General features: G+C 41.0%; 1 protein-coding gene across 5 annotated transcripts; it reads left to right on the forward strand.

Moving 5' to 3' along the window:
* The first annotated feature begins 1,617 nt into the window (after positions 1-1,617).
* Positions 1,618-14,419, forward strand: lpar4 (lysophosphatidic acid receptor 4). 5 transcript variants are annotated; one of them, XM_042419534.1, is made up of 4 exons: positions 1,618-1,859; positions 7,686-7,888; positions 12,407-13,191; positions 13,313-14,419. In XM_042419534.1, the coding sequence occupies exons 3-4, from the start codon at positions 12,616-12,618 to the stop codon at positions 13,799-13,801; spliced, it is 1,065 nt and encodes a 354-aa protein (XP_042275468.1). In that variant the 5' UTR covers positions 1,618-1,859; positions 7,686-7,888; positions 12,407-12,615; the 3' UTR covers positions 13,802-14,419. The 5 variants fall into 5 exon arrangements, with proteins under 5 accessions (XP_042275468.1, XP_042275472.1, XP_042275470.1 ...); XM_042419538.1 differs by having other exon boundaries at positions 7,867-7,888; XM_042419536.1 differs by lacking the exon at positions 1,618-1,859 and adding an exon at positions 6,712-6,730.
* The last annotated feature ends 1,472 nt before the right edge of the window (positions 14,420-15,891 follow it).

The following is a 15,891-nucleotide window of genomic DNA, read 5'->3' on the forward strand; positions in this document are numbered from 1 at the left end:
ACTCACACAATCATACACAAGGACAGAGAAGGAGAGAGACACTGGGAAAGTGGCAACAGGGAAGGACACACAAGACAGAGGCAGGAATCGTGACAGTAAATATGCTGCAGTCTCACTGCTGTTTGATCTGGCAGACAGCCCAGAATAAGATGTTAGTATAAAATACAACTCTCTAGTAGACAAATGTTAAACAGCACATGGCAGTATCTTCAGTATCATCAGAGTATATCAGAGTATTATTTAATGTTGCTTTTCACAGCCCCTAATGCATTTCTACAGATGTGTTCTGTTTATATATCATCTCTCTCTCTAATTAACAAACTATGACCTCTAAACTATGACTTATCTTATTGTGCCACCTCTTGGTCACAGGCTTGTACAACAACAACACAACCACTTTGTAAACTGTTTGAACAAGCTCTTAAAGCACAGGAGAAAAAAAGGAACTCATACCACTCTTGCGATATTATCAAAAAAATACAACTTATTGAGCTTTGAAAACTTTTTGTGTATGACCAATGTTTATTTAATTTATAAGATACTACATGGTTTAGCTCCCCCACCCTTAAACAATTTATTCTAACAGCTCATGGTGAAATAAGATAAGCAAGATCTTTAACAAGGGGAAACTGTTACATAAAACATTGCCCAAAGTTGCCCGAACCGCTTTTTCAATTGCAGCAACAAAACAGTGGAATTCTATAACTACAAATACCAAGAGTGCATTAGTTTTAATCAGTTTAAAACTAATGTTAAAAATGGTTGAAAGACAGACCGTCATGTTGTCATTAAGGTCTGATAATGCCTCTCTGAATGTATATGCACTGGTCTGTCCTGTAGGTGTAGTGTCATGTGGAATTATCATTTTTATATTGTTATATGTGCATGTATACACTGTCAGGGACAACAGATGGAAACTAGCATTTTGCTATGTCTGATGCAATACAGCAAGAGCCGTGCCTGACATGAACTAGGATGGTCCAGTAGCTTGAAAAAAAATGTTTTTCTTTTCTAATTGATGGAAATGACTCCAGCTTAATTTGTTTAATGCTTGCCATCCACCCAGCTACTCTACTGTGCAGACAACACGTACATACACAGTGGAAAGGCATTTGCTGCTTATGAGTCAAACATGGGTCAGGCTGATAAGACAAGTGCCACAAACACAGGGCTTTATGCCTGCAGGCAGCACCCAGCCATCCTGTGGCTTTAGCTCTGATATCAGCCTCTATGATCATCCATGCATTACACAAATTTATCACTGAGGATATGAAAGATCAAAGGTGTACATCCTGTGAGTAAACTGTTTGGACATAATCTGTGATGTAACCACATTACAAACTGCAGCCACTGCTGAAAAATGTCTGTTCTACTTTGATGCTGTGAGCAAGGAGGAGAAATGCTCTTTATATAAAATTATTATAGATTTATTTCACATTTAATGGCACAGCTTCATTTTTCTTTAAAGTCATGGCACCATTGTGAGTAATTCAGGATTATTGCTGTACAGGATATGTCCAGGAGAGGGAAGCACAGAGTCTGCTTTTATATGTAAAAAGCTCTAAACAAGTGAAAAGAGCTGAAGAGGCTGAAGAGACTCAGCTACTGCACCAGGCTGATTAGTATGGCTGCTTCAGTGTGTGTGTAGCTATAACTTCAAGTGTTTCTACGGGGTGAAGAGGAGTGAGGGAGGAACACTGGTGGCAGCTTACTTCCCATGATGCTCTCTGTTTAGCAGCGGTGGTTGCGGCCCTGCACAATGTACTTTGGCACTGGAGCTGTCACTTATCAGCAAACAATGTGGGAGGTCAGACTTAAAAATAACAATGGATCCTCCTTGTCCTCTTCAACAAGTCAAGGTAATTTATGTTTCATTTCAATGGAGGAAGGACAATAGATTGTGATGATGAGTTCAAATCCAGAATTGTGAGGGGACTTCCTCAAGCACGAAAAAGATGTAGACTAATGAAAAATAGACAAGATTTTTTAGAAATAACGTGGTCATTTATTCTCAGTACTGACTAAAATGTGTCTGTAATACATGTAAAGTGGCAATTATCTAGAGTTGATATTGAATTCTTGGTCAGATTTGTAGGCTTGTTTGCTTATTCTTTAATCATACATTTCCTAATTAAAATCAGAAAACTTTAGACTATATCTTATTGTGGCAAAACTTTTAACACTGATGTTGGTTTCAAAGGTATCATATTGACATTATGTCAATACCCAGCCCTAGGTAGAAATGGCCTAAAAGTAGTCAAATTAAAGTATGTCTGAACATGTTGGAATGAGCCTGTAAAATACCCCCCATGTCTAAGTTTCTTTTTATGGTAGAATATAAACTCCCCCTTGACTGCTAAATCCCTCAAATTCCCAGAAATAATACAAAAATGACCTCAAAGTCCACAAAGGTAGCTACAGTCCTGGTTCCCCATGGATGAAACACTGCAACATATCTCTTTGCCAATCATTATACTGTACAGTATGTCCTCCTGCTGTGACATGCAGTTTTACCACCCCCCCTATGGACTGTGTGATGTTGGCCATGTTAGTATACAGTGGTGAGATACACCAACATTTACCCAACAGTGTGAATTAGCAACATGCACAATACCAGGACCCTGAAACTGAAGCAGCTAAATGGAATTCAGCCATTGTTCACTTTATTATTTACACTGTGACATGTCAAAATATAGAGATATAAAATGAATACAAGGAAGCTATAAATGTCTATAGAACATTATGTCTAACATCCAATAATTTCATTGTCAAAAAATTCAGTCTTGGTCCAATGTTTTTAATAACACCAAATATAACAGAAATGATAAAACAAGCTTTCAGATTTCATCTAACTATCAGAAAGTCATTTATCATTAACTTGATTTGCCTTTATATGAGACACTGAGATCATGACCTCAGTATTTTTTCAGACTTTTATGTTAACACAAATGAATGAGTAAAACATAAATAAATGATTTAGTATCTCTCCAACAGAATTTTATTCTTGACAGTGAAGAAGACTTTGAAACAGCATTTTGGAAAACAGCATGTAGGAAAATGAAATGGGAACGCTTAATTTTACACGGCTGTAATTTCCCAGTAATTTTCCAGAAAGTTACCTGGAAATAATGATTTAATTCGGTACTGATTATAGGGACAACAAAGACAAAGTTATTTTAATTAAAATTAGTTCGTTTTTAGTTAAGCTAATGTTGATTTCCAGAGGAGTTTCCTTGAAAGAACTGTTCTGTTTAAAGGTATACTATGCAGGATTTGTTGGTTGGTGTTTGTAAACACAGCATTCAAAGTTGGTCCCCACAGCTCACTGTGTGAGTAAGAGAGAGAGAGAGAGAGAGAGAGAGGGAGAGAGAGCAGTGGCGGTCAAGCAAGCTAGAGGGTGAATGAAGAGAGAAAAGCTGTGATTCAGATAAATAAAATGTTATTTTCTGATTGTTTCACTGTAGTTTTGTTCTAAAGCAGAAATAAACACGCCCACACTTCCACACACCTCTGCACAACCCTGCAGGAAGGTGCCACATTACCAGATTTTGTGTGAATGCAGAGCTTCATCCTGTCCACTGTGGCCTCTCTGCTCTGCGTGTGTATAGCTCAGCCCCGCCCTCCGTCAAGCAGACACACAGACCTGCAGCTCTTTATACATCCATGACACACAGACAGAGAGCAGAGTGGAGCAGAGGAGAGAGACGGAGACAGCGATGTAACCTGGTCACTATGCTAAAAGTCTAGACCTCACACCCTGCACGCTATTGACTGGGGGCTACACACCCACTGCCCAAAGGTTGACACCCAGAAACGTCCTGAACACAGCAAAATAATAAGAAAATAAGAAAATACAGGCAGAGGGCAGATAAATACACCACCACACACTTCTAGTGGGTCATAAGTGATGGTTGAGAGGGATTACTTTTGTACTGAATATTGTATAATACACCTTTAAATAAAACTTGCAGAAAATAAAATTGACCTACTATGATCCAATAAATAAAATAAAAGAAACAATAAACAAACAAATAGATAATTAAAACATTTTGAGATGTTTTTCTAGGTATCGTGGTGGGATGTTGGGGGGACTTTGACTTATGACATCAGTATTTCTAATGGCTCCGGCCCTTGCAACATAGATCTTTTATCTGCTGTATCACACCAATAAAGCAGATTAGAATAGAGCTAAATTCAACTATCCCTTCAAGTCATGCCAATTTTCCTCTATAAAGACCATCTTTGGAAATGGACTGATCAAATCTGTGACAGCTGACTTTTTACTTTATGTGCCCTGAGGCAAGGTAGCCTACATCAGCCCATTATATCACAGAGACAAACAGCCGGCTCTGTCTGCACAGGCCGGGGTCAGTCTGGTCAGCCTGTCTGCCTCGCCTCTCAGTCTGGAGAACGAGCGCTTACCCATGGCTGCTCATGCTGCACCTATCAGTGCTGTGGGATAAACAGCTCCTGCTTGATCTCAGGCTGTAGCTGCAGACAGTCCCTCTGTGGCCTCAGTCACAGCCAGGAGCATTGATCCGGGCTCCGCTGCGCTGTGGATGAGTCGGCCTGTATTCAGGTCAAAGCTGAGCGCTGGCTCACAGGGGCTAAGGTCAGCTCTAGACATACACACATTCACGCTTAGGACACCCCACTGCAGTCATGTTACTATCAGTCCATAAAGCCTGTGAAGCCCACAGCTCCCGTGTTGTACTGCCTTGCTGCCTTTGTCCAGGCCTGTTGTCAGGGCAGTGGTATGTATGGCACGATGGGGCTGCCCCTAAACCCTCCTGGAGCCAATGAATGAGAGGATGGACGGAGGCAAAGGGAGGAAAGCAAAGGAAATACACTCATCATCGCATTAAAGGAGAGCAGGACAGAGAGGTCGGAGAGGAGAGGAGATGGAGGGAGGGAGAGGAGAGGGTGGAGGAGGGGTGTGGGGGGTTGCAGTAATAGGGTCTTTGTTCTGGTTGGTGTGACTCACAAAGCCTTGGCCGGTGCAGCAGAGCTTAGTTACCGTTACCAAACACAGAGAAAGAGGAGGGAGGATGTGTGTAAGGACTGGGGGATATTTCTGCAGCCCAATCAAACCTCACTTGTCTTACGGCTTATCCAATCATCAAATTTCAGCAGCTTTTACTGGTCTGCCTTGGGGTTTTCTGTCTCTTGGGTCCAATTGGCTGCTTCGGCTGACATCACAGACAGATTGTCAGACTTACTTTTGTGGGAGTTACACAAAGTAACTTTTTAAGTAACTGACCCAGGACATGCAGTAGTCTTTTGCAGTAATATCTCTTCTTTGATTAAACAGAATAAACAAACACTCTGTAGGCTATTTATTTGTACAAAAACATTTACTCAAAGGACATGAAAACTTGTCAATCACATCTTTGGGACTTCAGCCCTACCTGAACTTGAAGAATTTACCTAAAATGGTTGTCATGACAATTTCAATTTAGTTTTGTGAGGAAAATTTCACATTTCAAAAATATTATGGTCAACTTAGTGTTTTTAATAGTACTGGGTGTAATTAGAAAATACTGTATGTTCTTATGTAATTATCATACAAACATGATAATGTGTTGTTCTAAATGTCTTTTTAGATAGCTAGGGGAGCTGGTCGATCCACCAGTGTGATCCTGACTGAAATATCTTGACAGCTATTGGATGGATTCGGATCCAGTGCCATATATCATATCAAAATTTCAACTTGTCCACTTTGGTTTGTGAAGAAATACCTGCTAAACTCAAGACATTCCCGTCACACCTCAACTGTATTTAGTGCTAATTAGTGAATGTTAGCATGCTAAAAATATGCTAAACTAAGATTGAGAACATGGAGAACATTACACCTGCTAAACAATAACATGTTAGCATTGTCATAGTATCCCTGTTGGTATTCTGGTGTTAGCACTTAGCTTAAAGCACAACTGTGCTAAAGATGTGGACTCCATTATAACACCTCTATAATTAGCTAGTCACTGCTGCCAAAATTATGTCTTTACCAAATTAATGGGAAACTCTTTGAGAAGATTTTAAAATACTTGCTATTGAAGCAGTGCCATGTGTCAGCTGTCTAAATGAAGTAAAATACTGGAATCATGTCATGTAACCTCAATAAGGAAACATGTTTTTATCACAATGTGTGACTCATACGTCTTAACGGCACACTCACTTCAACACCAACAATCAAGTGGCTAAAGACATCTGGCGGTGTTTAATTCACTGCATGTGTGCATGTTAAATGTATGTGTGTGTGTGTGTGTGTGTGTGTCTGTGTGTCTGTGTGTGCTCTGAGTTCAGCTTATGCAGTAAGCAGGATGTCCTGTCCTCCCTGCTGCTATTGTGGAGTGGTCAGCCTGCCAGACGCTACCCCCAAAGACCACTTCCTCTGTCAAGTGTCCCTCTTTCTCTCTGTCGCTTACACACACACCCACACACAGCCCCATGCCAGTCTGAACACAATGGGAACCTGTCCAACACCGCCCTGTCACCTGGCTAAAAATAACTGTTTTGGTAGGTTCAGACATGAAGATTGTATTGTAACAATGGTGTGGCAGGACTTTGATCAGCTAAAATAGCACTATGCTGTTATTCTGAGGCATCATAATCACAGTGTATTTGTCTGATGTAATATTGGCTGAGCTTCTATAGATTTCACCCCATTTCGACCTTTTATTATATAAACTTTCATCTTCATTTTCAGGTACAACGTTCCACTTCACAGTTGGTAAGCAGTAGGTCTGAAGCTTGAAGATCAGTCTCTCACTATGGGAATTCTTTGATATACACAAGTAAATTAACCGCAGTATGGAGTCAATGAGACCTTCTAGGCCCATACAAGTCTCTAAATTTACACTGTAATATGCACATGCAATTTGAAATTAAAAAAATGTTTATTTAATGAAATAAACAAAACGCAATAGAAACAAATACCGTTCTGAACATTACAATTTAACGTACTACTTGTTACTCATTAAACTTCATTTTAGTGCAAGAATAAACAAGCACATATACTGCAAGTTATTTTAAGAAACTGGTTTTAAACAGCAAACAGAAACATGAATGAATGATTAATGAAAGTTATATTCTATCTTGGATGGATTTCTTTGATTGTTGGAATAAGTTGTAAGAAGTGCTCAGATCTATTACCTAAATAAAAGTGGTATTACCATGATAGAATACATAGAATAATTGTCCCTTCCAGTGTTATAGATTGTAATATTTACTTGTTACTATTATAGATGCATTAATGTTTAAAATTTAATATATAGCAATGTATCAGATTTAATTTGTTGATTACTTGTTTTGAATGTTTGAATCTAAAAAGTAACCAGTAGTGGAGTAAAAAGTACAGTATTTCCCTCTGAAATGTTGTGGAGTATGTAGTAACATGGAAGATACTCAGTATGAGTACTTTAGATTTTTTTTTTTTTTTTTTTTACTACAGTACTTGAGTAAAGTTACTTTTCACCACTGGCCCCTTCGAAAGCAAAATGTCTCAGATACTGCTTGTTATTACTTTGATAAACTAACATGATGTTCCAGTAAAGTTAATCAAAACAGCCATGTGCAATAATAAGTGTGTGTCTGGTCTATATAAACTGTGAGCTGATGACCCCAGATCCTCCTCTCTCTCTCTCTCTCTCTCTCACACACACACACACACACACACACATTGACAGGTTTCTCTCAGCTGCAAAAAGTGCGCCATGCTGTTGACCTATACAGCAGAGCTTGAAGAGGAAGGCATGCTTGTGCATCCGTCTGCTGTTTACAGAAGAGTGTGAAGCTGAGACGCTGCTGGAGCATGTGGTGGTCACTCCTTGGTCTGACCTCCCCTTTTCATCCATGCTGATCATTTAGGGAGAAGACAGCAAAGCACAAGGTAATGACAGCGTTTTTTGGTTTTTTTTAATAGAAATAATATCTGTGAGTCCGTCACACTGCTGTGCTTTGTCTGAACATTTGTGGTCACAGTCTTGCCTCACATTTTACTGATGACAAGGGTTTTGTTATTAAGTCCTATTTTACGTAGCTTTTGAATATCCAAATCTATCAGCGTGCAACATATCACGAGTTTGGTCTATATAAACTGTGAGCTGATGACCCCAGATCCTCCTCCACGCGCGCGCGCGCGCGCACACACACACACACACACACACACACACACATTCACACTTTCTATCTCTCTCACTCACTCTCTCTTTACCTCCTTCTCCGCAATCTGCTATTCACTCTCCTCCTCCTCCACCACCACCTCCTCCTCCTCCTCCTGCCCACTGCCTGACCGAGGTGCTATTGTCTCGTTTCCTGTGGCCGTGCAAGCAACTCTCTACGTACACGCACGCTCACACGCAGGCGCGGTAGATGTGATGCGTTCCCATTTCTAGCGGACGGAGTGAGTCGCCGGGACTAATTGAAGAACTCACACCGGGAGGAAAAGTTTTCTCTCGTTACATAGAAGAACGGCTCCTTTCTATTTGAGTCGGGTTAGTTGGAAACTCCAAGCGAGAAAAGTTTGTAGACTCAGCAGCAGCAGCAGCAGCAACACTGAGAGAAAAAATATGGAGTTTATCTTTTGACAGCTGCGCCGCCGCACTGCTGCCAGACTGACAAACATCAGTGACCGGGAGGTGAGCTGTCAACATCCATTCAGCTGCCAGTAAGTTTGCACTGCTTCGTATCAAGACAATAACATTTTTTTGTCTTTGGTTGAGAGAGAGAGAGAAAAAAAAAACCTTCTGAGTAGCTGTTTTCCACAGCTAGCCCACAACCTCTGAGACCACGTAAATACAGTAATTATAGCAGCTGTAGGCATCTGTCATCTATCATAGTTGAAAATAAAGAAAAATGCCTCTCTAGGCTGTAGATGTTAGATTGGCTTTAAATATTGTGGCTGGAGGAACAAATTAACATATTTCAGTATAATCTAATGTAATTTACTACACACCAGTTATAGGGTAACATCAACAAGTAGGTGTTGATTAACTTAGAAAGAACATTTTTATTTATAGGAATTGAACATTTTTAGCTGTATTACATATTTACTGAGTATCACAAGACTTAATTAATGTGTTTGGAGCGAGAAAACAGCACAAACACCCTTCATTTAGGCCATTTCAGTTCACAGAAACATCACTACAAATTACAGTTACAGCTCCAAGAACTGCTAATTGAATTCTAGCACCTATTTTTTCCTCCATAGTCTCAAGAAAAACTGAACATTTTTGTTTATCAAACAGTGGTTCAAATTAATTAGAGCTGCACGATACTTATGAATTTTTTTCCTTGATCAATTGTGTGGTTTATAAGTAACAGTACTGTTCAACTAACAGTTGAAAACTCAAAGATATGCAATTCATTATTATAGAAGAAAACCAGCAAATATTCACATAAAGCTGGAATCAGTGAACTGAAATGACCTCTTTTTTTCTGTCAATTAATCAACTAATCGGTTAAGAGCTGATAAAACTGAACATTATGAACCTTATAAAGTCGTATCCTGTGTTAAGGATATTAGGCCTAGTAGTTTGTGATGTAATTTAGGGCAAAGTTCAAACAAGACCGCCCTGATTAAAAATACACTCTGTATTGTGTAGTAACGCAAGCTGCCTTGGCTGTAAAGTGTGAAGATGTCCTCTCAAACACAACACTGTGCGCCTGCTTGTCCTCCACCTTCAACCCTCCCTGCCTTCTTCCTCCTAGCGAGTGAGAGAAGGGAACAGCTGGATGTGAGCTGAGCCTGAACTCGATCCGCTCAGATCAGCGGGTCCCAGAGGCCTGTTTCTGTCACTGCCGCGGCTGACTATAAGGGGGGGAAACCCTGTAACTGTGCAGCTGTCCATGACCTGTACACACACAGGCCTGAAATCCCTCAGCAGGACTTCTAGTAATCCACAACATTTTTAAATGTGTCTCTGCTCTAGGTCTGAAGCTGAGGCGGTTCTTGTTTCTTTCAAACAAAAACTGTGAAGCAGCCAAATTCAATGTTCTATAGGCTCGGCTGCCCGAAGAAACAACATCAGCTGAATATGAAGCCGGCACTGTCAGGGGTCCTGGGACCGAGCCACAGTACACAGAACCCAACAGTGTGTGTGTGAGGACTGGCACATGTAGGTGTTTGCCTGCTTGTGTATGCACGTGTGGAGAATGTGCATATGTAAGTGTGTATTTGGTGCAGACGGGTACAGTGAGGGCATTGTAAGGACCGGTGGAGGCTTTCTGGTAGGCGTGTGAAAACGCAGTAAAGATGTCACACTGCAGCTGGCACAGGACAGGCCTGATGGACTGCTTACACACACACAGCATGCTTTTGTGTGTGTGGTGAAAAGACAGAGTGAATCTTATCCAGACAAACTCAGGATTTTGACACACAATGCCAAAGACCAACCATCTCACTGCTAGTTTTGCTCTGTTGCATAACACAAGATTAGGCCAGTCTTGCTAGTTAAAGGAGTACTCTGGTGATTTAAAAGTTGGGACACCTGGGAGAAAGATTTTTGTAAAGAAAGATGAAAGAACGGTCAAAATCAATGCAGCAGAGGCCGAGATGTCCCGACATTTCAGTCCCTGATAAGCTCCAGAAACATTGGATCCTACAATTCCCAGAATGCAACTTGACTGTCTGTTGTCAGGCCCTCCCTGCCTGCCTGTGGCTTTCAAACAACAAACTTCCAGTGTGTAAAGTTGCCTTTCCGTCACAAATTTGCAACCTCCAAGCCCAAATCAATATAACCAATTGTGACATCATGAGGGATATCTTTTTCACATTTTGGAAACACCACAGAAGAGATTATACAACTGTTTTCACATGCCGTGTAGTTCTCCTTATGACTGATACTGATGTGTTAAATCACTGGAGTTTCCCTTTTAAGACTGAGAGAGGTGAAGGTAGAGGAAAATTTAACTGAAATACAACATCTGTTTTTGGCTGAGAGCCATTGAAGTGGTCAGCAATTTAGTCCAGGACTTTATCTGTTTTTTGGCACATACCTGTTTGGTTTGGTATTTGAGCAATATTTAGTTTCTTGGGAAAACTACTGATAGTGTGTTGCACATTACATCCGTTTTAGTTTTAATGAAAATGTTTGTTTACCTGTACAGTAGGTTCAATGAGTTCCAAACTGAAAGAGAGGTTTGTTGTAGTCACTCATTGCCTCTGTATATGTAAGATTTGAATGTTTATGACTTGGCCACACAGGGTAACAACTTTCGCCACATATTTACACCATCAGAAAAATTTGAAAGATGCTATAATCATAAAAAATATACACATAGGGGCTTGAATGTGTTTCCTGTTGACTGTCTAATGTTTTAAAGGTGGAAATATGTAATCTCTATTTAAAGTCAGTTTAGGGTTTAAGGGTTAAAGACTCCAAACTTAACATTTGTAATCAAATATTTAATAGATTAGGAAGGTATGGATCTGATGATTTAAGTAATGAAGAAATGGTCAATTTACAAACAACAAAAAATGCAAATTGTTGATGATCTGATTAACTGTTTGGTCATCCCCTCAGCCATCAAGGATGAAGTGCAGAATGTTAAGCCTCTACACTGTAATAGAGAGCCAATACATTTGCACAATGTCAGTTCACTGACCTTAAATATTGCTTCATGTAAATGAGTAGAAAACCATCTTTATCTTAAAATGTCAAAGCATTTAATTCCTCAGGTTTGACAACAGTGTGAGCAGCTCTGCACTGCTTTTGCACCAAGCCAAAATGTTATTTACTTCTTCCAGTTGGAGCTTAGCCTCAGATCCTTTCTGTACTTTTATGGTTGAAAGTGGATTTTACATTGAGCTCTTTAACATTGGTTCATGAATGAATGTAGCTAGAGTGTGTTTAACCTCCTAATCCACAGTAAATGCTCCTGTGTCTGGCAGCTATATAACTCTCTCACTTCTGATGACAGCCTGAGTGCTGCATGCCACACAGCCATGAGAACTGAAACCCTCTGACCAGATGAGACTTTTATTTATACTGACAGATAACACATGAACCGCATACAGACACACTTACAAGCAAGAGGATAATGTTAATAGGTTTTGGTTTTATATTGGATGCTGATAAATAGTATGTCATTTATAAGCAAAACAATGACTTTTTGGAGGTTTCATTTGGTGTCTTCTCAGAAAATATTGGCAATGTTGGCTCTTATATGGTCTTTTTTTTTGTAAGATTGAGTTATAAAATCCAAGTAACACAGAATACATTTCTATCTTCTGTACAGTTACATTCAAATATTAATCATACTCAGAGTTTTGTTTGAAGGTGTAATGGCTAAACGTGTATACCATTATGCTTCATGTTATATAACTGGAGTTGGAGTTGTTTGCTCCTTGGTGCATAACTTTTATTGTGAGGAAGTGACCATGGGCTTTTTCCTTTTCTCTCCACAGGAGGACTGACCAACCCTGCAGCCGTACATCCTGACTGTCTCTGCCTCCATTTGTGTGTCTGAATGTCCACGATGGCTTGGAGGGGGCTTGACTGGTGGATCCCCTGCTGACAACTCTGATCCCCAGATATCCGCCCTGACTCCCCCCTTTCCTGAAGACTTTGGTGTAACCTCGTGCTGTGGAGAACCCTTCACCTCTAAGCTCTCATCATGGCTAGCTTGGTGCTTAACGAGACTGGAATGGAAGACTGTGGCATCGACGACTCCTTCAAGTACAACTTGTACTCGGTGGTCTACAGTGTGGTCTTTGTCTTAGGCCTGATCACCAACTGTGCTGCACTCTTCGTATTCTGCTTCCGGATGAAGATGCGCAACGAGACCACAATGTTTATGACTAATTTAGCATTATCCGATTTAGTATTTGTTTTTACGCTGCCATTCAAGGTCTTCTACAATGTTAACCGCCACTGGCCATTTGGAGATGGACTGTGTAAGGTATCAGGAACTGCCTTCATCACCAACATCTATGGCAGCATGCTCTTCCTCACCTGTATCAGCGTTGACCGCTTCCTGGCAATAGTCTACCCTTTCCGCTCCCGCTCTATCCGCACGCGCAGGAACGCAGCGCTGGTGTGTGCCGCCGTGTGGCTGACCATTGTGGGAGGAGGGATATCAGTGACCTTCTTCTCCACCATCAACAGCACAAATAGAGCCACAACCTGCTTTGAGGGCTTCTCCAAGAGCACCTGGAAGACGTACCTGTCCAAAATCACCATCTTCATCGAGGTGAAGGGTCTGATAGTCACACAAACTAAAATATACACCATTTATACAATTTTATCATCTTTATTAAGCTAATCAGAGACATAACATTAGATATTTGTCTTGCATCTTATTATCTTTCCAGATTGTGGGATTCCTCCTCCCCCTCATGGCCAACTTGGTATGTTCCTCGCTGGTTCTACGAACGCTACGTCGCCCAGTGACTGTTGGTCATGGCTGTGACAGCAAGAGACGTGTCCTAAGGATGATTCTGGTCCATCTTGGCATCTTCATCATCTGCTTTGTCCCTTATAACTCTATCCTCTTCCTGTACGCCCTGGTGCGGACCCAGGCCCTGGCTAACTGCACTGTGGAGCGCTTTGCCCGAACTCTTTACCCCATCACGCTCTGTCTGGCCTGCCTCAACTGCTGCCTGGACCCTGTGGTCTACTACTTCACCTCAGAGAGCTTCCAGAAAAGCTTGACCATGGGAGGCAAAGGGTCCGGCTCCCGGCCTGAGAGTATCCCTCGCAGTGACACTGAGACCCAGGACACAGCAAACACTCTCCCCAGAGACACACATGCTCTGGCCAGCAATGGAAAAGAGACAAAGATGTCTGAGAGTGAGTTCTGACCCAACAACCCAACAAGGAAGACAGAAGGTAAAGAAGGGCAGAGTGGGTTTGAAAGACAGGAGCCCTGAATTTGAAAAATAAATCAATCAGCTGCTTGGTCCTGGAAGTGACAAACGCATAACTCAGCAGATTAGTTAAATCCTGAGGTAAATCCTGAGGTATGGCCCTGGCTTTACAGATTAATCCACCACTGGAGAGGAGAGGAATGTATCTGTTTATTATGAGCAAACACTACGGGGACCAGAGACCCAGCCACACCAGGACAATTGTGATAGTCTAGGGACACGCAGAGCCTCTAAAAGAGACTCAAACACATCATCACTCAGGTGTAACACACACAAACACTTACACATGCACTGGATTGTGGATAAGATGGAGATTTCCGTCCACATTATTGAAATATGCTGTTAAGTACTTTTGTAACACACTGAGCCCTTAAGTTTTATTGTTATAAACTTCAAGCTTTCACAATGCAGTATATCATTTTAGACATTAATGTTATGACACTCTTTAGTGGTGAGACCCATTGTTATTATAGCACAGCAGTGCGCTGACCTGCTGAGTTAAACGTGTCTCATGTTGAAGTTTGAGGCCATTAAATGACTGTTTTGAATTGCTTTCTTGGCTGCATTTATTATTTCTGTCCCCCGCCTCGTGCCTGTTCGTTCGGTCAAACCTACTCTGAACCGGCCTTTATCAGCATGACTGTTCATTTGAACTCATAGAGGAGTTTTTCTACTCAGGCTCTTTTTTTCACCAAGCAGCCAATGTGATCTTGTTGTGGGCGCAGAAGGCAGCTCTGATCCAGTCGAGGAGTTTGGCCTGTGTGCTGTGTCACAGGCCAAATGCTTATTATGACTGGAGCAATGGTCCATTGTTTGCTCCTGAATGAGGTCTCTCTGTCTTAATCTGGCCTTAGACTGCAGATCTGCTCAAAGTCTCTTACATACTGCAATGTGCACACACACTCCAAAGTACGGGTGAACACTGTTGACTAAATACTCACCCAAAATCATTGTGTTACACTACATGAAGAACAAAACAGTGTAGACATTATAGTCAGCAGATCTGGGCATTTTAATTTAGTATTGCTGAGTTTGGGTGCATGTTTTTTGGGGGGCGGGGGGAATATTTGATCAATATTTTATCCTTGAGTATGCCATCAATTTTTATCACGATTGACCCCACTGAGAATAAGAACCCGGTCACACTAGCATTATACAACAGTGAAATTAATTGATTTTGTTGCATCAAAATCTTTTAATTTCATAGTGAATCTTTTGTATTGTGTTCATTTCTGGTGAACAATGACACACAAATTTGTATTTGTATTGCTGACCAATGGCTGACCGTCTTGACATCACTAACCTTTTGAGGGAACATAAGGCTGGAGAGTCAAAAATGGAAGTATCATAACTTATCAGCTTCATCATCCACATATATTCAACCTCCCTCTGTCGAAATGCTAACTGCTCCACAAAAGAGGAATGGTTTGAAGACAGTTAGGAAACAAGAGTCACAACTATATTTCTTGAATAAACTGTGAACTTTACTGTTATCAATTGAGTAAACAAGCTGATTAACTAAACAAGCTAGCAAGCTTGGAGAGCTTCCTTCCCTCTCTAATAACTCTTAATTGAATAAAATTATGTACAGTACTGAGAACAAAATGCCAGTGGGAAGAAAACAGCACAATAGAGAGAAAGTAGGAAGAATTTCTGAGGGCTGTTATGACTTCCTAGTGCTAGCATGTTCCCAGCTTGCTACCATGTTAGCCGTACGCTCGCCAGCTATATGCACTAATTGACCAGGCCTTTAACAGTGACAGTACAATGAGCTAATATAACATCCAGCAGCAGGGTCGGCTATATGTTTCTGTATGTACGCTACAGGCTCCAGGAGAAGGGAACTGATATCAGTCTGGGACATTATACAAGATGTTAGTACAAGTTGTTTATCCATTCATTCATAGACCAGTGCAGAGTTACAGATTCATGGCCTTACTTGGGAATGTAACAGGTCTCTCTATACCTGCTGCAGTGGTAGGAGAGAGCGAAAAAAATCTAGTAATCCAAGTAGGCGTCTCTGT

The sequence above is a fragment of the Thunnus maccoyii genome, chromosome 8 (genome assembly GCF_910596095.1).
Source record: "Thunnus maccoyii chromosome 8, fThuMac1.1, whole genome shotgun sequence".
NCBI classification, from domain to species: Eukaryota; Metazoa; Chordata; class Actinopteri; order Scombriformes; family Scombridae; genus Thunnus; species Thunnus maccoyii.

What these genes read in the sequence shown, in the direction of transcription:
- lpar4 (XM_042419534.1), top strand. Translation starts at nt 12,616, where the DNA reads ATGGCTAGCTTGGTGCTTAACGAGACTGGAATGGAAGACTGTGGCATC. An exon ending in AAATCACCATCTTCATCGAG is followed by an intron (nt 13,192 to 13,312) that starts GTGAAGGGTCTG and finishes TTATCTTTCCAG; the next exon opens with ATTGTGGGATTCCTCCTCCC.